Here is a 24,646-nt window from a genome sequence, read left to right on the forward strand (position 1 = left end):
CCAGAAGCAACCTAAGAATGTGCTATACAAGAAAAGGCTGGGATATAGCTCAGCTGGTGAAATGTCTGCCTTGCCCTTGCCTTTTATAATGCACTGTGTTCAATCCCTAACAACACACAAACCAGATATGGAGGTGCGTATCTACAATCCCAGCAATCCAGAGATGTAGTCAGGAGGATAAAAAAATCCAAGATGGCTCCACGGGTAAGGACATTGACTGCTAAGCTTGGGAACTTGAGTTCCATCCTTGGAACCCACTAAATGGGAAAACTGACTCCTACAAATTGTCATCTGACTTCTATACACATGTTGCCTCTGACCTACACATAGACACAGAGACACACATATGAACACACACACACACACACACACACACACACACACACACACGTAATAATAATAAATGAATATAAAAAACTTATTTTTTCAAGTTCAAGGTAATCATTGGCTACACAGCAAGTTCAAGTCAGTTATGAGGAATGTAGAACTTGTCTTTCTAAAACAGTTGAAAAGTGAATACTAAAATGTCCACAGATGTGACTGCATCAGATACTATATCCAAGGGACAGAGATAATTAGGTTGCTAAGTGGAGACAAGTATGCAATAAATCAATAGTTCATGGATAAGGTTCAGCTCCATAATCATAAGCATCAAGTGTTTATTATGTGCAAGTCCAAACAGTCTACCAACAACCACATACATACTGAAGATATCTGACAGTTTAGCTAGACAAACAAAAGCGATTTGAATACACTATTCAAATCATGTATGGTACAGCACTTGTACTCTTAGCACTCTTGAGGTTGAGGTAGAGGGACCAGCTGAGTTTAAGGCCAGCCTAGGATACAGAGGAAGACTGTCTCAAAATAAAAGAACAAATAGAAAACAGTGAAAAAAATTACAAATCAATAAAATATCCCACCCAACGTAAGAGAAAAAATTCAAAATTATTTCTGAGACACCCCAAAATATTTTAAAGATTATAAAATTTATAAGGCATTATGCATTAACTCAAATATAATATTACAGAAAAAGAATACAGGCTCAGCTATGTACATTAACAGGTGTACTAGGAGCAATGAGGGCTTTTGTTTGTTTTTAGTTATCAAGCTATGTGAATTGCTATCACCAAGCAGTATGAGGAAACTTAATAATAAACTCACTGAAGCATCACTAAGGTGCAAGGACAGAAAATAAGACTGGACGTGAAACCCTGTAGTTCAACTGCTGAGTAAATCCTAACAGTCCTCCATGATGTACAGAAGGGCCTGATCAACAAAGCAGAGATAAATGAAGAATAGGCTCCAAATACCAAATATGAACTATTCAACACATAAGCTATTAAAATCAGAATGCATTTATTAATCACAAAAACCCAAATACTGGCCTCTGCAAATGGAATTTTATTTTACTAAGAAGATAGCAACTTCCAACATGACACTTAGGCCATATCTTTCTGACAATGGAAAAAGTGTCAGAGGTTTGTGGTTAGTTATGAAAGCAGGTCCCTATAAAATTATACAAGTCAGTCATGACTGTCTAGGCCTAAAATTTTTGAGAAATGGCATGAGATAGTTTGGTTAATTGGCAAAAACAGCACAATTTATTTTCATTCCATTAGAACTGTAAAGGCAGGGAATGGGAAGATGCATCAGTGGTTAAAAGCTCTTGCTGTGCAAACAGAAGGACGCAAATTCAAATTCTTAGCACCATGTGAAAAGCTGGCATGGATACACATGCTGTCACTCTAGCGTTCGGGGATGTGAAGACAGGTGAAACTTAGGAGCTTCTAGTTCTCTAAGACCTTGTTCAAGGCAAGCACAAAAAAGAAAACACCCGATATCCTGCTCAGGCTTCAACACATATGTGCACAAGCATGTGTGCCTGCACACTCACATGCATGTAACACACAGACACACACACACACACACAACACACACACACACACCACACACACACACACACACACACACACACACACGGCTGTCTTTGGTTTTACTTCCTGTTGCTATAATAGAATACCCTGACAAAAGTAACTTAAGGGAGCCAGATGTGACACACATATTTAATCCCAGTACTCTGGAGATGGGGAAGATGGATCTCTGTGAGTTTGAGGCCAGCCTAGTCTACACAGTGAGTCGTAGGACAGCCAGAGCTATACAGGGAGACCCTGGAGATTCTATCTTTAAAAAAAAAAAAAAAAAAAAAAAAAAGCAGTTTAAGGGAGAAAGGGATTATTTGGCTCACAAATCCAGGTTACAGTTCACTTGTGGTGGTCTGAATGAGAATGGCCCCCATAGGCTCATATGTTTGAATGCCTGGTCCCCAGTTGGTGGAACTGTTTGGAAAGGATTAGGAAGTGTGGTCTTATTGGAGGAGGTGTGTCACTAGGGTGGGCTTTGAGGTTTTAAAAGCCCATGCAATTCCCAGTTCGCTCTCTCTTCTTTGTACTTGTGGATCAAAATGTAAGTAAGTTCTCATCTATTGCTCTGGGGTCATGCCTACCTGCTTGCCTACTACCATGCTTCCTATCATGATGGTCATAGACTTTAACCCTCTGAATTGTACATCCCCAATAAACTCTTTCTTCTATAAGTTGCCTTGGTCATGGTGTTTTATTGTAGCAATAGAAAAATAGCTAAGACACCATCATTTCAGGGAAATCAAGGCAGCAGGAATTTGAACCAACTAATCACATTATTTCCTCGATCAATAGCAGACAGTAATGAGTTAATGCATGCATACTAATGCTCAGCTCTCTTACAGGAAAAGGTGCAAACTACAGTGGGTAGGTCCTCCCAAATAATGTAATTAAGATAATCCCTCAGATAGTCTCAGAAGCCTCCTAGGTATTTCTAGACTGTGTCATATTGACAAACCTAAATAAAGAAGCACTTCAATTTTTATTTTCACTGCTGAGGTTCAAACTTAAGACCTTCAAGAATACTACCAAGTCTTCCATCACTTAGTTAAACCTCCAGCCCTCAAATTTGTTTAATGGACCCATGTAGGACTTAGGTATATAGCTCAGTGGTAGAGCACCTACCCAGTAAGGTCCTATGTTCAATCTCCATCCCTCAAGAGGAGGAGAAAAAAAGCACAGGTATAAGAGAATTATAAATCTGGTAATATTTAACTTAAGTACTAGGAAGAAACTGAAACAAAATCCTATTTAAGCAAAGTAGATTGTCCTACTCTGGAATAATCTGAGGATTTAGAGGATGAAAATTCACTCTATAATAAAGCTAATTTACACTAATCATTCCTGTTTGAGTAAGTAACATAAGGCAGGCTGAGTTAGTCATTCTTTCACTATCTGTCAGAAACTTAATAGAATAAACAAGAAAAACAAGATCTAAGTCCTTGTAGACTTAGTTCACAGTCTAGGGCAGAAGGCATAAAATCAAAACTTGCAATCAAAGTACACATATGTCAATAAATCCATCCCACAGAAGGATGCCGTCTGTGGGTCTTATGGGAGGTGAAACAATAAGGCTGCACTGTGAAATAAACTCTATTAAACATACAACCACATATATTTCACTTTAAAAAGGCACCTTAGACTGCCTTCCCTTAGAATGGAAATCATAATGAGCCTTAAAACAGTATTAGAGTCTGCACTTACAGCCTGGCATGATGCCTCATGCCTTTAATTGTGGCAGTTGGGAGGCAGAGGCAGGTGTATCTCTGTGAGTTCAAGGCCAGCATGTTCTACATAGTGAGTTCCAGGACAGTTAGAGCTACATAGAGAAACCCTGTCCCAAAAAAAAAACAAATGAAAGTCTTTAGTCTTTTATAAAATGGCAGCACATCTGTAATTCTACTACTTGGATATGAAGGAAGGATGATCAGGAGTCAAGTCATTCTCAGCTACACAGAGTTTAAGGCCAGCCTGGGCTACATTACATTAGACTGTCCCAAAATCATCATCATCATCATCATCATCATCATCATCATCATCATCATCATCATCTAGAAGCAAATTAGGAGTACTGAATCTGGTGAAGTTACTTTATTTTATGTAATTCTGCTTCTAGAGACATACCCTGGAGAAATTCCTTACATGTGAGAAAAAAAGAAATGATTAAGAATGATTACTTAAAAAAATAAAAATAAAAAGAATGTTTACTCTGCCAGGCGGTGGTGGCGCATGCCTTTAATCCTGGTACTGAGAGGCAGAGGCAGGCGGATCTCTGTGAGTTCCAGGCCAGCCTGGGCTACCAAGTGAGCTCCAGGAAAGGGGCAAAGCTACACAGAGAAACCCTGTCTCGAAAAACCAAAAAAAAAAAAAAAAAAAGAAAAGAAAAGAAAAAAGAAAAAAGAATGTTTACTTTAATGGAAACAATCTCCTTTAACAGATGAATGGGTAAACTGTAATATGTTAATACAATGAAGTGCTACTCAGTTAAAATGAATCAACTAGAAAATCCACATGTATCAAATTGATTTTTAAAAAGTTCTAAAAAATTTTTTCTTTTTTTGGTTTTTTCAAGACAGGGTTTCTCTGTGTAGCTTTGGCTATCCTAAAACTAGCTCTGTAGACCAGGCTGGCCTCAAACTCACAGAGATCTGCCTGCCTCTGCCTCCCAAGTGCTGGGATTAAAGGTGTGCACCACCACCGCCCGGCTAGCAAGATTAAATATTTTTATTTGTTTGTTTGTTTGTTTATTTGTTTATTATGTATACACATGCCAGAAGAGGGCACCAGATCTCACTGTGAGAAACCATGTGATTGCTGGGAATTGAACTCCAGTCCTCAGGAAGAGCAGCCAGTGCTCTTAACCTGAGCCATCTCTCTGGCCCCGATTTTTAAGGTTTTAATTGACAATCTAGAATTATATATCAATGGAACACAGTATATTTTAGTATATAATCACAATGTGTAAAGAATGGATTGGAATAGGGTAATTGGTATATCCTACCACTTTAAAATAAGTATCATTTCTTTGTGACAGTAATACTCAAAATCCTTTTGACTAGTTATTTTGAAATAAACAACTAATTGTTGTCAACCATAGTTACTGAACTGTGCTACAACACATCATAAGCTATTCCTCTTATGTAACTAGACCTCTGTAGCCATTAACCACCATCCCTCCAGCCTATGTCAGCACTATTCTCCACTTCTATCAACTTTTTTTTTTCAGGATTGAGCCCAGGGCCTTGCATATCCTAGGCAAGCACTCTACACCGACCAACATCTCCAGCCCTCGGTTTTCCTGAGATAGGGTCTCATGGTATAGCATGAGTTGGACTAGAACTCAAGATGTTCTGATCTCTACCTCCCATATGCTGAGATTACAGACATGGACCACCACTCTCAATAAGATCAACAGTGTTAGCTTTCACATGTGAGAACATACAGTATTTTTCTTTTTGTGCCTGTTTGTTTCCCTTTTAATATAAGATCCTCCAATTCTATCAATGTTGCCATAAGTAACAGGATATCATTTTTGTGTAGTTAACATTGTACATATCATAGAATACAGTATGCATATATATCAGTTTATCAATTTATCCATTGATAGACACTTTAATTAACCCTATCTTGACCATTGTGAATAGTGCTGCAATAAACATGAGACTGCAGATATCTCTGACACATTGACTTCATTTGCTCTGGATATATATGTCCAGTACTGGATTACTTGATCAAATCTGGTCCTATTTTTAGTTTTTGAGGAAACTCCTTATTATTGTCCCTAATGACTGTGCTAGTTTACATTCCCATCAACACTGCATGAGTTTCCTCTCTTCATTTCAGCATCAGCACTGTTACTACTCTATCCTTTAATAACAACCATTCCAACTAAGGTGAGAAGGTACCTCATGATTTGCATTTCTCTCATCAAGGACACTGAGCCTTCTTTCCGTACACTTCTTGACCACATAAGGACCTTATGAGAACTGTCTATTCAGATTTTGTCTATCTGTTCTTTAGGTTATTTTTCACTGTCGTCTGAATTTCTTATAAATTACAGATATTAATTCCTGTTGGATGGATCATCTGCAAAGTTTCTCCCATTCTACAGGCCCTTATCTTTGTTGATAGTTTTCATTGTCATGGAGAAAATTTTTAGTCTGAAGACCCTACTTGTTAATTTTTGCTTTTTTCATTGCCTAGCTTTTGGAGTCATGCAAAATCTTTGGCCACACCAAGGTCTAAAATATTTGCTATGTTTTCTTCTAGTAGATTCATAGTTTTAAGCCTTCTATTTAAGGTGACTTTTGCACATATTAAGTGTTAAAAGTCCCATTTCATTTTTCCAGATACAGGCATCCACTTTCTTCAGCACCATTTACTATTGTAGACTGTCCTTTCTCCAATAAATACTCATGGTGCCTTTGTTGAAATACCAATTAGCTGTACACATAACAGGTTTATTTCTGGTTTCTCTGTCCTGTTTCACTGGTCTTGTGCCTTTTTGTACACCAGTACAATACTGTTTGGGCCACTGTAACTTTGTAGTATATTCTATTATATTGTAATAGTTCTAGCTTCATTCTTTCCACCTTTGTCTGTTCATAGTATTTCTGATTCCATATAGATTTTACAAGGATTTTTTTCCCTGTATCTGTGAATATCCTTGGCATTTTATAGAGACTATACAACCCATAGACCACTTTGGTTTTACTTGATTTTTTTCCAGATAACTTTGGATGACATAAATATTTTAACAATATTTACTCCTTCAATCTATGAACATGTGACTTTCTCATCTTTTGGATGTCTTTTTCCATTTCTTTCATTAGTGTTTAATAGTGAGAGTTCTTTCACCTCCTTAAATTTATTCTTAGACTTTTTTCTACTCTAAATTGGATTCCTGTCTTGGTTGTCTTTTCAGATAGCTCACTGTTCAGATACAGAAATGCTACTGGTTACTTTATGTTGATTTTACATTCTGAAGCCTCACAAATTCACTAATCAAGTTCCAATAGTTCTCTGGAGGAATTCTTAGGTTTTTCTATATAAGATCATGTCATCTGCAAACAAGGAGAATTTTGCTTCCTCTTTTCCAATTTGGATGTCCTTGTGGTTCTATCCCTTGATCTGACTACAAAAACCACATAAAATTGAGCAAAAGATGTAGGCTGCAGAAGAGTATCTTTAATATATTTATATAAAACTTATAAACAATATACAATTGCAATTATTAAACAACTACAGCAACAATTCACCAACAGAAAAGGTTAGCTAACAGTAATCTTTGTTTCTTTTTTTGTTTTGTTTTGTTTTTCGAGACAGGGTTTCTCTGTGTAGTTTTGGTACCTGTCCTGGATCTCACTCTGTAGCCCAGGCTGGCCACGAACTCACAGAGATCACCTGGCTCTGCCTCCCGAGTGCTGGGATTAAAGGCGTGCACCACCACTGCCTGGCATAGTCTTTGTTTCTAATGGGGATGTAAAAAGAGATAAAGGAAAATTAACAGAAAACAAAAGGGTCTTCAATTTTATTTATAATATTTTACTTCTTTAAAAGCTAACCAAGGGCCAGGCAGTGGTGGCGCATGCCTTTAATCCCAGCACTTGGGAGGCAGAGGCAGGCAGATCTCTGTGAGTTCAAGCCCGGCCTGGTCTACAAAACAAGTTCCAGGAAAGGCGCAAAGCTACACAGAGAAATCCTGTCTCGAAGGAAGAAAAAAAAAAGCTAACCAAGGGCTGGAGAGATGGTTCAGTGGTTAATAGCACTGACTGCTCTTCCAGAGGACTAAGGTTCAATTCCCAGCACCCACATGGCAGCTCACAACGTCCTGTAACTCCAGTTCCAGGGGATTTGACATGTATGAGCAAGCATATATGCAGGCAAAACACCAATGTACATAAAATAAAAATAACAAATTTAAAAAAAAAAAAAAAAAAAAGCTAACCAAACTGGGGTGGTGGTGGTGGTGGTGGTGGTGGTGGTGGTGGTGGTGGTGGTAAGAGAATTACACACCCGTAGAGAACTCAGTGCAAGTTCCTTCACATAGATGCAATGTGAAGCTTCCAATCCCAGATGGGTTTATGTGACTCAGTCAGCACCATGGATGTATGTTAATGAGCACCAAGGGAAACTGAGCTTGGAACTCTGCTTAACCAGCAACCTAGGATGCAAGCTCCTGAGAGAGAGAGAAATCAAGAGTACTTCAAACTGAAAATGATACCCAGGAACAAGCAGTTCTAGAGACAGGAATTCAAAGAAAACTGGCTCTGTCAAATTCACTGTTCTACAGACCCACAGGCAGCCCTTCTGTTTTTGTTTCATTTCTGGCTCAGTTAAAAGCACCTTAGAGAGAATATTTGTTCCTTCTCAAAATAACTGTGGAGAACACTAGTGAAGTTCCATAAAATCTGTTTTAAGCATTACCTATCGGTGTCAAAGGGCAGGAATCAGGGTGTGTGTGCAGGTGTGTGTGGGCAAGGTCTCTGTTAGTATATACAGGAGACTCTATGGAGATACATGTCAGAGAATTGACCCAGCAGAGGGTTCTTATATATGCACACATGGAAAATGCAAATGTGACTGTCTGTTAGTCTGTGTATCCATTTCTCTCTGGATCTCATCTTTTTGTGTACCTAAGCCTGTGTATTTCTACGACTTGTGTCTGTAAAATGTTCTATTACAAGTCTCACTATTTCCCACCCTTCCTCAAAACTCTAAAATAGTTTTTCTTGCCCCTCTACAAGTTTCATAAAAGAGAAATATGAAGTCAACAATGAGTAACAAACTGGGATTCTGGCACTTGCTCACTGGTATAAAACAGACTTGCCTGTTTGAAGAGCAAAATTCAGTTGAGCAGCAGGGATCCATCCTAACTACTCCAAACTTTAAAAACTGTCTTTGATTATAATTAGACATCCTATATAGATTTTTCCAGAGTACCCCTGACTTACCTAAGTTTCAGATCAATTCAGAATCTAATCATAAAGTAGAAGTTACCAGCTTATTTTAAATAAGCCTTGTGTAAATTTGGTTTGCATGAACAAGTCCTAAAAGGCAAAAAGCTTGCAAATATACATTGTATGAATTTTTGGGCTTTTAAAGCTAGAACAAGAAAACATCAAAAAGGTTCAACTACATTGTGAAACCAACTAGCTTTCTGGAGTGATATATCTCAATTTCAAAACTAACCTCCTCAAACTACAATTCCTGCTTTCATTATTGCCCATGTCAAACTAAATTATATTTACTTATTTCCCTATCTACATTTCCTATCCTCTTTTCTAGGGCAAGAACCGCAATTTGCTGATTTTATCACTCCAAAGCTAAGCAGTGCTTGGCACACAATAAATAAATGGGTTTACACAAAGAAGCTCACAGTGTATTAGAGAAGCAAGAGTTACTTATAATACAGACCAAGTAGGCCACACACTATAGGGACATGGTACAAGACCTTTATCCCAGGTCCTGTATACAGACTCTTATCCCAGACTGAACCAAAACTCCTCTGTAACTCAGGCTGGCCTCGAACTTACAGCCATCCTCCTGCCTCATCCTTCCAAGTGTTGAGATTATAGACTTGAGCTACCACACTGTCCTTTATTTCTATAAAGAGTGTGAATTAATGTAGTAAAAATTCCTATTCTATTTCTGTCTCCCAAAGCATAAGTAGCCTTGAGCTCATTAGGCTTTAGTTAATACAGCTTTGTTGAAGAAAAATCTTTATTTACATTCTAGGAAAAGAAGCCCCTCTTTAAACCTGGAGCACATAATGTCAACCTCAAAAGGTAGAGACACACACTATCACCTAACCAGGGAAAAATCAAAAGTTTTTCCTACAATTTTATTACACATACTCAAATCCTGTGGTAATGCCTTAAAAAAAATCAAATGTTTTGGAAAAGACCATACAGGGATACATTCTTCCAACTTAGTAAAAAACTATTAGCAGATGAACCTCCCTGAGGATGACCACTGAGGCTCCAACTTTTACCAAAACTTAAACTATGGGGCTAGAGAGATGGCTCTGAGGTTAAGAGCACTTGCTGCTCTTGAAGTGCTGCTCTTGTAGAGGACCTGGGTTTGATTCCCAGCACCTACATGATGGTTCACAACCATCCATAACTCCAGTTCCAGAAGATCTTTTTTTGTTGTTGTTGTTGGTTTTTTCGAGACAGGGTTTCTCTGTGTAGCTTTGTGCCTTTCCTGGAGCTCACTTGGTAGCCCAGGCTGGCCTAGAACTCACAGAGATCCGACTGGCTCTGCCTCCTGAGTGCTGGGATTAAAGGCGTGCGCCACCAACGCCCAGCTCAGTTCCAGAAGATCTAATGCCATCTTCTGACCTCTGTGAGCACTAACATGTATGTGATGCACATACAAATATAGAGGCAAAACACTCACATAAAAAGTAAAATGAATAAATCTAATAAATAAAATGTAAAAGAAGAAAAAGTAAACTATATCAAACAAATATTTGCTAAAATACCCAGTGTTCTTATGAGTAACTCATTATAAGCCCTCAGTTACTAACAATAGGATGTTAACTTTCCTGTCATTCTGAATTATTAAAAATGTATGCTCTTTAGTCACTACTTGTATATATACAGCTAGAAAATAAGGAAAAAGGCTGTGTGTGTGCTAGCTCACTATGGCCGCAGTACTTGGAGGCAGAGGCAGGATGATCAGGACTTCAAAGCAGCTTGGTTGCACAGCACGTTTGAAGCCCCCAATTATATGAGATTGGTTAAAAAAACAATCAAATAAATGTCCAGTTAAGAAAGATAAGTTAAAGGGAAAGAAACAACCAGAACCAACTAAAAGTAGGTAAAAAAGACATTTTATTTGGGAACAAATAATGTCATCTTGTATTACAAATAGTACTTGACCTATATATATATATTATAAACAAAAGTTTTAGATGGACTAGAAACCAAAATATAACAGACACAATCATGAAAACATAGAATCTGTTTATCAACATGGAAAAGGCCAGTAAGACATAAAATGTTTAAGCCACGTGAAAACTATAGTTACAAGTTAATGAGAAACAAAAGAGGGATATTGGGGGCTTAGCACCCCAGTAACAGCAGTAGAACACTTGCCTAACACGTCTGATCCCCAACACCACACAAAAAAATAATAGGAAAAAATATTTGCAGCATATACAGAAGTAAATATCCCAAATATTTAAAGAATAAAAAAGACCATCCACTGGAAGTATAGAGATTTTTACCCATTTTATTCACTGCTGCATCCCCAGGACCTGGCATATAGTAGTCCCTCGCTCCATAAATACTTTATTAGTGATTATAAATAAGCAGTTATAAGGGAATTCAAACTATCAATATATGCCTGGAAATATTCTCAGCCTTACTACAAGAGAAGACTGTAAGTCAATAAGCAGTAAGAGTTCTTCTCATCAATTTTATTAAAAAAAAAATGTAGTATTGGTCAAGACAGATGGCAAGGGTTGTCTTGTTAGAGTTAGCAAATATGTAACAATGGTATTTACATTTTGACACTGCTTTTTTTTAATATTTATTTATTTATTATGCATACAATGTTCTGCCTGCATCTGTGCAGGCCAGAAGAAAGCACCAGATTTCATTACAGATGGTTGTAAACCATCATGTGGTTGCTGGGAATTGAACTCAGGACCTCTGGAAGAACAGCTAGTGCTGCTCTTAACCTCTAAGCCATCTCTCCAGCCCGGTATTTACATTTTGAACCTTTACATGTTGCAATACACTGAGATATGACTACTTAGCAAGGCACAGTGATGTACATGTACAATCTTAGTACTCAAGAGGCTGAGGCAGGAAGATAAGACCACCATGGACTACACAGTAGATTATTTTTGAACCCTCTACCCCTCAAAAGGTATTTTGACCTCCAAATTTTCCTCTTAGATAACTATCCTAGAGAAACATTTCTACATGAGCACAAGAGAATGCATACATATAAGTACTACAGGACTATTTATCAAGAAAGAGAAAAAGGGAACTGGGAAAGATGGCTCAGTAGTTAAAAGCACTTGTTCTTGCAGAGGATTCCCAGTACTCACATGACAATTCACAACTGTCAAAAACTACAGTCCAGTTCCAGGGGATCCACTGTCTTGTTCTGACCTTTGAGGGCACCATGTGTGCATGTGGCACACCAACAAATCCCAGCAAAATATTCATACACATAAAATAATTTTCTTAAAAAAGAGAAAAAGGTTAAAAGTATGTACCAGAAGAATGCTTTAATAAACATCAACTCAGCAATTAAAAGGAATGGGGGCGGGGACACTGGAGAGATGGCTCGGCTGTGAAGAGTATTGGCTGCTTTAGCAGAGGACCCCAGTTCAGTTTCTGGTACCCTCCTGGTAGCTCACAGCCACCTAAATTCCAGGGCCAGAGGATCTGATGCCCTCTTCTGGCCTCACTAGGCATTGCATACATGTGGTTCAGGCATACACAGAGGCAAAACACCCATGCACATAAAATAAAAATAAATCTTTACAAATTAAAGGAAAAAAAAGACACAAAGGTGGCAGAAGGATCATCACCAGTTTAAGGTAAACCTGGGCTACATAGTAATATCCTGTCTTTAAAAATAAAAATAAGATATATCTATATGTATTGATATAGAAAGAATTTCAAAACAATATTAAAGTTTTGAAAAAGAACTTGAGAAACATTGTACATACACTGTACTTTTACTTATGTACAAGTTATTATAAAGCTATAAATTTATATACAAATATGCATGTAAATTCATAGGAAAGTCTAGAAAGACAAAAGATAGCAGAGGTCATCTCTGGGGAGAGATGAGAATGGTTGGGGCTAATGAAGGATTTCTGTTTATTAAATTGAATTACTTTTACAAGAATATATTCAAGTTTCAGTTGGATAATTAAAAGCATTTGTTTGTGAGAGGCAGGAGTGTAGCTCAAAGGTAGAGTGTGTACAAGGCCCTGGATTCAACTCCTAGCACCAAAAAAAAAAAAAAAAACGAACAAGTTAAGGGAAAATAATGGAAGTTCTATTTAATTGGAAGAAAAAGGTTAAGAATAAAACATTTTGGAAGCCAGGTGGTGGTAGCACACGCCTTTAATCCCAACACTGGGGAGGCAGAGCCAGATGGATCTCTGTGAGTTCAAGACCAGGCTGGTCTACAGAGTGAGATCCAGGACAGGTACCAAAACTACACAGAGAAACTCTGTCTCAAAAAAAAACCAAAAAACCAAAAACAAACAAAAAAAATTGGGGAATTAGCAAAAATCAGTTTTAGGGAGCCAAAGAAGTGGCTCATCAGTTAAAAGCACTTGCTCTTGTAGAAGTTCCAGATTCAATCCCAAGGGATCCAATGCCCTTTTCTGGCCTCCATGGGCACCAGGCAAGCACATGGTACACGTACATACATGCAGGCAACGCATTCATACATACACAATAAATATAAAAATAAACAAAATTCAGTTTTCGACACAAAACCATTGAGCTTGATTGCAAACCGGCAGTTGTATAAACCTAAGACTGGCGTTCAGAAGAGGAGTCTTAGCTAAAGGAACGCAAAGGGAGTTTCTAGACACAAAGAATGATGTGGGTAACAAGGGGAGAAATCCAATCAATAGAACAGAAGTCCCAAAACCAAGGAGGAAGTATCAACAAAGAATGAGGTGCAGCCACAAAAATTAAATGAAAACTAATAAAGAAAAAACAGTATCATAAAGCTGGGTGCGGTGGTGCACACCTAACCCAGCACTAGGAAGGTCGAGGCAGGAGGCAGGATAATCAGAAGCTCAAGGCCAGCCTTAGCTCTATGACAAGTGCTGGGCTACATAAGACCCTGCCTCCAAAGCACAAAGCAACAAAAGAGCAGTGTCAGAGAAGCCTAAGGAGCAATGTGTTTCATAAGAAACTACCAAATGCTGCCAAAAAGTCTAGTAAGATGAGGGCTGAAAAACAAAATGCCATTTCCCAATCTAAAGGACATTGTACTAAGTTTTCTTTCAGTCAGAATATTAGGATGGGATAAGGAGTTCATAAGGATCAAAAATGTATGCACACAGCTGGGCGTGGTCGCACGCCTTTAATCCAGCACTCAGGAGGCAGAGCCAGGCGGATCTCTGTGAGCTTGAGGCCAGCCTGGTCTACAGAGCGAGATCCAGGACAGCCAGGACTACACAGAGAAACTCTGTCTCGAAAAACAAACAAACAATGTATACACACAAAAAGTCCTTTACGAAGCTGGGTTCTGAGAGACACAAAGGAAGTTGGCAGGTTGAAGTGAAGGTTGAGTGACAAAACGCCTGGAGAAAGAGGAACTGAGCAGAGGCCTACTCTTTAACACTACTGAGAGAACTACGATTAAAGCGCCTGCGGGGGGATTTGTCTTTGACAGAATGAGGACAAATCCTCTACCGTGACAGTAGGAAGAAAAGGACAAGTCCCAGGTCCACATAGGTTTGTAGACAGGAAGTACAGAGGAGTTCCATGTGGGGTCTTCTGTTTTTGTAATGAAAGGAAAGCCTCTACCTGGTCTAAATAGAAGAGCACACGGCAGAGGAGAAATACAGTATGAAATAGTCATTTGCAATGGGAAGGTGAACTTGATAGAGACATGCATAATACTGCTAAACAATGCTGACTTCTCACAAGCTGCTGATTACAAATTCATCCTGGCACTCATCTGTCTAGCTTTCAGATTTTCTCCAACAACTTTCAGCTCCATGGGTTCAGGCAACTAGGCAGGTAGAAGGTTAGTACAACCAGTACATTACTCAGTTTCACAAGCACTAGAAGTCAATTTGGACTGAAATAAACAGAAAAGGAATTTACAGAAAGACTATGAAACAGCTTCCAGGGTAGAAAACCTGTTTCAAGGATACACAGCTAAAAAAGTCATAAAATTGGTTTGGCCAAGACATTACAAGTGACAGTGGCAAGCAAGAGATGCTGCCCCTTGATTTACATGTCAGAGCTTTGGCCACCATGTGCCAACACCAACAGCACTGCCACTGTCACCCCGTGACTTGATCTTGCTGCCCAAAGGCTGATGCTACATGGGGATTTGCTGATAATGGAATGTTGAGAAAATAAACTAGAAAGGCTTGGGGAATTGAGTTAGCTGAAAGGATGAAGGCAGTGATAAACCAGCTGAGTACTAAGACGGATGATAGGTGGCCAAAGTAAACAAAGATGTGAAGATGCATGGTGATTTCTGCCGCCTCCAGTAACAGGAGAGATGCTAATGTCCAAAGGGTTACACAGAGCAGTCTTAGCAGCAGCTCACGCAGACATCACATGGGAGTTTGGTCAGAGCAGTAGGGGGTTGGCATTGTGACAAAGCCTCCCACTGTTGCTATGGGTAATGTTTCATCTCACTGATCCCAAAGGCATCGCAGATTGGCAAAGCCTCAGGCATGTTAATTACTCTCTTTAAGCCTGTATTTTCTCATCTGTAGAATAAAGATAATGCTACTCATCTGATAAAGTTGTTATGAGGATTAATAGATAAGACAGATGTCTGGCGTGGAGTATGTACTGAGTAAATTATAGACACTGTAAGCATCACAAAGACTGAGAAGGGAATTTCCAAGAACATTATTAAATCTTTTTTTAATATTTAAGATTTTTCTTTTTCCTTTAACTTTTAGAATTACATTTATTGACTGATTGTGTGTGTGTGTGTGTGTGTGTGTGTGTGTGTGTGTGTGTGTTGGGGGGATTGATTCATGTGGAAGTCAAAGGATAACTTTAGGGAGTTAGTTCTCTCTTTCATCATGTGGGTTCCCAGGCATGTGGGTTCAGGTCAGCAGGCTTGATGGCAGAAGCTGAGCTGTCTTGCTGGTCCTTACATCTTCTAAAGTAATCAAAAGGGCCACCTTGGAGCACTGGAGGTGATTATCTAGAGAAGCCAGGCTTAGTCTCAGATCTGCAGTATTCTGGAAGGTGTTAAGGAAGGACTGTAACAGAACAACTCTAGCTCTCTAGTGGAGTACAAAACTAGTACTCTAGCCCCCTTGCTTACATGGGTTCTAAGAACTCAGTGCCCAAAACTGACAGTTTTGATTGATGAAGCCATGAAAACAACATTTAAAAATCACCAGCTATTAATACAAGTGTACAAGAGAAAAGAAAATAGCTAATTGTTCAGAATATAGCTGCGGAAGAGAGAGAAAAATATGCACGTCTTAAGCTATTTAACTGAAGCTAATTTTCGAGGGACCAGCAAGACGGCTCAATGATTAGAGGCATTTGCCACCTTTGACACCTGCGTTTGATCCAAGAATGCACATTATGAGCCAACTCCACACATGCACAAATGCACATGTGTATACACATAAAATATATATGCAATAAAAACTTAAAATAGGAAATTTAGAACTAGAAACTGACAGAAGAAACTTTCTCCTTTGTTTCTCACCAAGTTTCTAGTCATAATCATGAAGACTATAAAAAGCTCCTACAAATTTTGTAAAAATTTTATCAGGCTGATTGAAACTGTCCATTGGATAAGTGACTTTTAGGTCCCCTGCTACATGAACATAATACAGGGTAGGGGATCTAGGTAACCACCAAGATGGTTCTCCTCCAAGCCATCTCAGTCGTCCCTCTCTGAGTATTTAGTAAGAACTACAAGGCAGGCAGGCATGATGCCTCTAACCCATGTGCTTGGGAAGGCTAAAGCAGGGTGACCGCAGGTTTAAGGCCAGCAGGCTACAAAAAGGCTTGTCTTAAAAATAAATTAATTAGAGGAAGTTAGAGAGATGGCTCAATAGTTAAGAGCCTGTCCTGCTCTTTCTTACAGAAGACTCAAGTTCAATTCCCAGCACCCACATGGTGACTCAAAACACCCTGTTAACTTCATCCAGTTCCAGAATTTGACTCCCTCTTCTGGCTTCTGTAGGTACCAGCAGGCACATAGTAAACATACAAACATACAGGCACTCACCCATTTACATAAGATAATTTTTTTTTATTTTTAAAGTAATTAATTAAAAATTTTTGAAGGGCCAAAGATATAGTTCAGCAGGTAAAGTCACTTACTGTGCAAGCCTGGTAACCTGAATTTGATGTCTAGAATTCACATAAAAGAGGAAGGAGAAATCCAGTTCCATAAGGTTGACCTCTGGCCTCTACATGAATCCCACTGTACATACATTGCCCCCCTCCTCTAACACACACACACACACACACACACACACACACACACACACACACACACACACACGTGCGCGCGAACACATACACAATATACTAATTTTTAAAAGCCCTACCATGAAAAGAAGAATATTACTTAGAAATTCAACTCAACAAAGACTCTGAATAAAGATCATTTCCCTCTTTCTCATTAAGAAAAAGTAGACTATTATTTGTATTTGTTAATTTCTTCAATTAACTGAAAACTTTTTTCTAGATGTCCTCCTCCAGGCATGGAACACACAACTGGTATTTCGATCTAGAGCAATCGCCTGCAATTGAAAACATACACAATTTGGTCTCCACGATCAAACAGATTAGGTTTCTTCTCACTCTAATACATTGCTGGGTAACTTTGAGACAAATGTCTTAATCTCTGTTTCCTCAATAAAACAAGGAGAATACTATCTTTAAGAGCTCTTAAAAGGATTAAGTAAAATAGTACTCATCAAGCTGTAAGTACAAGGCCTAGTATAAAGTAAGACCACCTAACAAGGGGCCTGAGGAGATGGCTCAGTGGTCAAGTGCACTGGCTGCTTTCCAGAGGACCTGGCTTCAATTCCCAGCACCCACAGGGTGGTTCACTAGACCAGCTGTAACTCCAGTTCCAGGCAGTCTACAGCCCTGCGCTGGTCTCCTTCAGCACCAGGCACACAAGTAGTACACAGACATACATGTAGGCAAAACACCTATACACATAAAAATAATTTTAAAAAATTACCTAACAGTATACTTCCCTTTCTAATTCCCAAAAGGTTTAATCAAAGACTGATTCATAGCGGAGGGACTTAAAGAACAGAGGAAAATTGTTGGATCAACAGAAAGGAACCTTTTCTTCAGGTCACCAGATTCATAACTTTAAAGATAAAGATAAAGCCAGGCATGATGGCACATGCTTATAATCACAGGAGGTGGAAATAGAAGGAACTGGAGTTTGAGGCTAACCTGGGTGGCACATGGAGCTAAAAAGGCCAACCTAGGATAAACTATAAGTCCCTGACTCAAAAAGAAGGGAGTGGGGGATACATTATCAGGTTACAAGTTTATTACAAATAGGAGGTTAATATCACTGATGTTAAAAATGCTTCCCTTTATTAAATGTTCTTCATATCCTCTAACTTTACAATTCTTTGAGGTTCTACATTCGTATAGTTTTCTCCCATCCTATTCCTGAAGCCTGACTCACTCTCCTCACTTTGTGACCTAAGCCTTAGCCAGACAGACACACCTTAGAGTTCACTCAGAAATCTACAGACTTTTGGGTGAAGACCAGAGGCCGACATCTAAGAGCTCAGAAAGAGTCTGTGTGGCACAATGAAAAAGGCATGGGCTATGGAGACAGACATAGGTTTAAATATTACCTCTGCCACTTTTTAGATGTATAACCTTGGGCAAGGCACTAAGCCTCTCTGAACCACATTTCCTCATCAGTAAAACTGAGATAATGCCATCTACATTTCATAATGTTCTTTGTCAGGATTACAGAAATACCTATGACAATTCCTGGCACATAAAAGGCCAATTAATGGTAACTATTATTAGGGTCCAACTGCCAATTGCCTTACTGAACATTTTGCCAGGCTGTACTTTTCTAACTGGCAAGGGAGTCACACTGTTCTCACATTCCCATGCCTCTATCCAAAACACTCAATTTCAGTAATCTATAATTAACTGAATGGAGGGCTTAACAATTCAGGGCAAGAAAGTGCTAACATGGCTCAACTCATTCTCTCCTGACAGCAACAAAGCAAGTACAATGCAGATACGTTTGCCAAGACAAACATGGAGTCTGTCTGAACATGGTCATTACCGATAGTAACGTAAGCTCACGCTAGCTGAGGCTCTTAAGGCTGGGAGTCTTATTGCCAGGAAGTTTGAACTTTTCAGAAATCCTTTCTGCCTTGTTTTCTCTACTGTGCTAGCACCCATTTCTAAGAACACATGGAAGAAATGCTCTTAACTGCTGTTACATTCACTCATAGTGGAACTTATTTTCCCATTTTATAAATTACTACTTCAGAGATGTTTGCTGAGTTCACTTATGAAAGAGAACTTTAAAAACAGATATATCATAACCACAATGACAAGATCTGGCCTATGGAGTACCACAAGTTACAGGATGATGGATGTGGCCAGGTAACCTGCACCCCATTATTTTCATTCTTATGACTACTGAACTTGGGAAGTCTGACTCTTACATACTTCCCTTGTGTGGCTGACCAGAGTAATGGGACCAAGAAAATTGATAACTGATACACAAATGGAAAAGGGAAAACATCAACGGAAATGAAATAACATAAGAAGGATTGTCTGGTAGTCGCAAAATAAAATGCAACTATTTTAATCCCCGTATACCCAGTCCCTCCACACACTTTAATAAAGCAGAGGAGAGTCAAGGACAGAATGGCTTAACTAGACAATTCAAGAAGCAAGAAAGGCTCACAAATCAAAACATCACATGACTGGTTCTTTGTTGAGTGATTTTCTACTTGGAGAAAATGTAGTCAATTCAATATTAAGAAAACTAAAGATTGTGCTCTTTAAAAATGGCAAGCCAAATGTGGTGGTACACACTTCAGATCCCAGCACACAGGAAGTTGAGGTAGAAGAATCATTAGTTCAAATCCAATCAATCTGCTTGGCTGGCCTCAAACTCACTATACAGCCAAGGATGAGTTTGAACTTCTGATCTTTCTGCCTCTACCTTCCTAGTACTGGGATTACAGGAATGAACCTCCATGCCTGGCTTATATGGTACTGTAGATCAAACTTGGCGCATCTTGCCTGCTAGGCTACCACTCTACCAACAGAACCACATCTACAGCCCCTGAGACCTTGTTTTAAAAAAAAAGGAGAAAAGTTCAGGCCAACGGTGGTGGCACACAGCTGTAATCTCATACTCAGGAGGCTGAGGCAGGAAGATTATAGAGGATAGCCTCAGCTACATAGTTCCAAGCAGCTTGGGCTATATGAGAGACCCTAACAAGGAAAGAGGAGGAGAGCAGGATGAGAGAGAAGGGAGAGGGAGAGGAGAGAAGGGAGGCAGGCGAAGCTCAGCGATGTCCTCACTTATGTCATAAGCTTCATCCTTGCCCAGGACTTCACCTGCTTACGGGTTCTTTCGTGTAATTAACATTGAAGGCAAGTTCAGCCCTGTCTTCATAGCCTTGAGGCTGCTGAGTAAATCTAGAATCATGGAACATGATTTTGATACTGAAAAAAAAAAAAAACAGAAAAAAGGTGGCTCAGCAACAAGGAAAATGTCCAAGAAGCACATTTGGAATTAGGAAAAACAGACTCTAGGGTGCTGGCCTGTGGTTTTTTTAAAAACTTCTTTATACAGAATCTACTGAACTATTACCTATATGTATACATTTCAGAGAAAGTCACAGGGTCATACTTAAGCCTTGAGGAGAGAAATAATCAATTTTAATAAAAGCTATCATTTAAGATTTTATTATAGGTACCAAGTTCTATGGGAAGAACACATTTTTAATAAGTACCCTCATTTTATAAAAGTGACATCGAATTTGCAAATTATCCAAAAGTTAGTACTAGGAGAAGGGGCACTATATTCAAACCCAGGTCTATACCTGAGTGTAAATGTCACACTCTAAAAGTAATTTATTAAATATTTTTACCCTTAAAAGAACTGAATTACAAACTTTAGAAAAAATAATCACAAGAAAAAGATTTGGTCAAAGTTACAAAGCATCTTAATTAGTGAGAAATATGCTTTGGATTTCCTAACTTTTACCTAAGTACTTCCAGCCCTAGCCCAGGCTGCCTCGTTTAACTGCAATTCCTCCATTTAACTATAATTGCGGGGTGGGGGTGGGAGGGTGGGGTAAAGACGCTAACACGGACGACACCAAATAGCTAAGGACAGACAAAGCATGTCCTAAAGCACTGTTAAAATTCCTCCAGTCTTGCCTCTGACACCATTTATCACTACATTTGGGAAGTAAGAATGAAAAAGTTATCTGCTCTAAGTCATGAGGTAATTCCAACAAAACGTTTTGTTGGATCCAAGATACACCCAAACCCTACACAGTAAACCCAATGTAGACTTCACATCCTTTTTATTGTTCTGACAGAACAAATGCACTCATTGTAATGAAGAAAAAATATAAATCTGTGTTCATATTGTGTCTAGGAAATAAAACCATAATTCTTTTTAGATGGTCCACATCTCTTGTCTCTTTCCTCCTGTGTTGACTTAACATGGAGAAAGGGGAGAAAAAACAGGGGTGGGGGAGCGGTAAAGGACAGTCAATGCATGAATAATATGGGGTACTATCATTACACGTTACTATGTATCAAAAAAACTGACAGCTGAGACAGGCCCCAAGTGATCGCTTTCCCAAAAGTAGCAGCATTTCTTCCTAACACTTTCTGCTCACAACAAATGAAATAAGCATTCTCCTCATCCATGATCTAGTAATTCTGGTGAGCAGACCTCTTAAGAGTGAAGCATCTCTCCATTACCCTTCTACAATCACGGTGCAGGGAAATGCAGGGGCTAGAAAGGAAGGACACGGGATCAGTACTGCCCTGTGGAAAGCTGCTGGCTACAGAGAGACAGAAAGTCAGCCTCTGTACAGAAGCCAGGCAACTCAGTGGGTTGCCTGAGCTCTCGTGAGCGCTAACTACTGCTTCCTCGTCCTCCGAGGAAAAAGATCCAGCTCTCCTTATCGCTGGAGGGAAGGGTTTTCTATGCCGCCGAACAGTCCGGAAAATCACACCCGGGAGTGTGCTGAAGGCGGCGGGGGGGGGGGGGGGGGGTAGTAGTAGGTGCCTCTCCTCCCACTGCCTCGTCCAAGTAGTAGCGAAGAGCGCTACCTCCATGTTATCCGTAGCGAAGTACGGCCGTGGCACCTGGAGGCTCGGCTTCGCTGCCGAGCACCGGGTGGCGGCGTCATGGGGGGAAAGAAGGGCTCTCGGCTCCACGATCTAGAGGGCGTGGAAGTGGGTGCCGCCGTGCCGCGAAGGGCCGCCGCTCCCCTGCCCGCCCTCCCCGCCTCTCCGAGAGGCAGCCCCGACCACAGTACCTTCTTGACCGTGCGCGGCGCCTCTGTGACCGTGCCGTCGGGGCTGACCAGGGCCTCGCCGCCGTCGCGATGCCGCTGGTGCTGGTGATGAGGGTCACTCCGCTTCATGGCCGACGCTTGGGGCACCTTCCCGGCCGCAGGGCTGAGAGCCGCGGTGGGCCCCGAGCCCGGGCCAGGGGCCGGGGGCCGCTCCGCTACGGGAGCCGGAGCTGGAGCCTCTGGGTCCCCGCCGCCCGCCGGGGGTACCATGGCGCCCACAGCCGCCGAGCTCAGTCCTAACTGGGGCTCCGCCTCGGAGGGGCTCAGATCCCTCAGCTCCACCTCAGGCACCTTGGCCGTAGCCGCTGCTGACACAACCTGCACCGACATCACCGCCTCCGCTGCAACCGCCGGCTCCGACTCCAGCTCGGGCTCCCACTCGGCCCCGCCTCCCGCCTCCCTTCCCTTTCCCTCCCCCATACCCCCACTCCTCCCCTCCATCGCCTCCGCTCCCACCCCCTTCCACCGCCCGCTCGCTCGCCACCAGCCCGGCCCCTCCAGCCTTGCCCCACCCCCCAGTCTGACTCACGCGCGAGGCGCCACGGAACCTGTAGTACGTTTGCTCCGGGCTGCACGTGGCTACAAGACTGTGGGACCTCAGCACCCAACCTGCACTGCGCGCGCGGGGGACAGGCCGCAGAGCTCCCTGGGACGTGTAGTCCCCTTGGCCTTCTGTGGACAGGGAACTCCCGGGACAGCGACTAACGGAAAAGTATAAGAACGGATGACGCGACGGAATTGATGAGGAAAACGTCTCCAGAGGGGTTGCGGTTTCCGGAAGGGAATGCCAGAAACCCCAGGGAAAGTGGGGGAAGAATGACTCGCTCCCCTGACGGCGTGAGTTTCCTCCGGAGTGTGCGCATGTGTGCGATCACGTGGGCGGCCTTTAAAGGAAAAGCGGCACGTCATATGAGGTGAACGCCGGCTCGGGACGGGGAGGTATGATCTTCTCCCTTTGGGGCTGGCGCTCTGAAGCCTTTCTTCAGTGGGTTTGGTTTCTAGAAGAAATGAAATAAGCCATTGCCTGCTGTTATGATTTCTGGCATAGTCTGGGTTAAGAAGCTAAATTCAACCCCTCAAAAAAGAAATTTCGTCAGGGTGTGGTGGAGTATGCAGTCATACTGTCACTTGAACATTCGAAGCATCTACATCACCAGTAGTTCAAGGCCAGCAAGCTGAGCTAAGAAGCAAGATCCTGCCCTTAAAAAGAAAAACAAGGAAGAAAGAAAAAATTCCATTAGGTTGAAATTTCAAGGCTGAGAATTAACACATTGCTTTTAAATGGCCAAATCTTCACCAATTAATTCTCTAGAAATAATCAGAAATTCATCAAAATAGTCACATGTTGCACAGCAGAATATTAATCCAAATAGGATTTTCCTAAGTAATACAAACTGATTTACTTTCTATGATTTTCTATTTTGCACTTGGAGAGTGTAAGAAAGACATTTATAGAAATTTTATTTAGTGAAACAAGGTCTCGCCATCTGTCCCTGGCTGGCCTAGAACTCTCTTAAGTAGATTAGGCCTGGCTTTGAATTCACAGTCTGCCACTGCCTCTGAGTGCTAGAGTTAGAAGACATATCATCCACCCATCTAGAAGTTCTAACATTTGTGTGTGTGTGTGTGTGTGTGTGTGTGCACGAGCACTCGGCTTATGCCATGGTGTGCATATGTTTTATGTGTGTTAGTGTTTTGCTTGCACTATGTGGGTACCTGGTACCGACTGAAGTCAGAAGGCTTTGGGTCCTCGAGGACTAGTTACAGACCGTTATGAGATGGTATGTGGGTATTGGGAATCAAACCTGGGTCCTCTGAAAGAACAACAAATTCTCTTAACCGCCAAGCCAGATCACCAGCCTCCAGTTTTATTTTTAATGACAAAAATTAAAATTACCTATTGGGCAGGTCATAGTGGTAATCCCAGCACTTGGGGGACTGAGACCTGAGTACAGGAATTTGTCAAGGTTGGCCTTGACTACTTAGGAAATCCCTGTCTCAAAAATAAGGAATAAACTTAATGTTTTGTTGATGATAGAATTGTTTTTCCTTTTAAAAATTGTTTTCCTAGCCGGGCAGTGGTGGCTCACTCCTTTAATCTCAGGAGGCAGAGGCAGGAGGATTTCTGAGTTGAAGGCCAGCCTGGTCTGCAGAGCAAGTTCTAGGACAGAACTACCCAGAGAAACCCTGTCTCATAAAACAGAAACAAACAAACAGACTAAAAAGCAGGAGACAGTACTACATATTCTAGGGGTGAGAGAGCTAACTCAGAACTTAGGAGCCGTTGCTGGAGTTCCCAACCACCACACTGAGCAGTTCACAGCTGCTTTGAACTCTACCTCCAGAGCATCTGGCACCCTCTTCTGGCCCTACACACACACACACACACACACACACACACACACACACACACACAACTTAAAAATCTATTTTTAATTGCACATTC

The 24,646-nt window shown here is 40.8% G+C and overlaps 1 protein-coding gene across 2 annotated transcripts in view; it reads right to left on the reverse strand.

Moving 5' to 3' along the window:
• The window catches only part of Ahcyl2 (adenosylhomocysteinase like 2), a 169,982-nt gene extending 147,363 nt beyond the window's left edge, over positions 1 to 22,619 (reverse strand). For both annotated transcript variants that reach the window (XM_028866191.2, XM_028866189.2), the window contains exon 1: positions 22,162 to 22,619. In XM_028866191.2, coding sequence (XP_028722024.1) covers positions 22,162 to 22,530 — 369 coding nt within the window. In that variant the 5' untranslated portion in view covers positions 22,531 to 22,619. The remainder of the gene's footprint in view (positions 1 to 22,161) is intronic.
• Positions 22,620 to 24,646: the final 2,027 nt, after the last annotated feature.

This window comes from Peromyscus leucopus, chromosome 3 (genome assembly GCF_004664715.2).
Source record: "Peromyscus leucopus breed LL Stock chromosome 3, UCI_PerLeu_2.1, whole genome shotgun sequence".
Lineage (NCBI taxonomy): Eukaryota > Metazoa > Chordata > Mammalia > Rodentia > Cricetidae > Peromyscus > Peromyscus leucopus.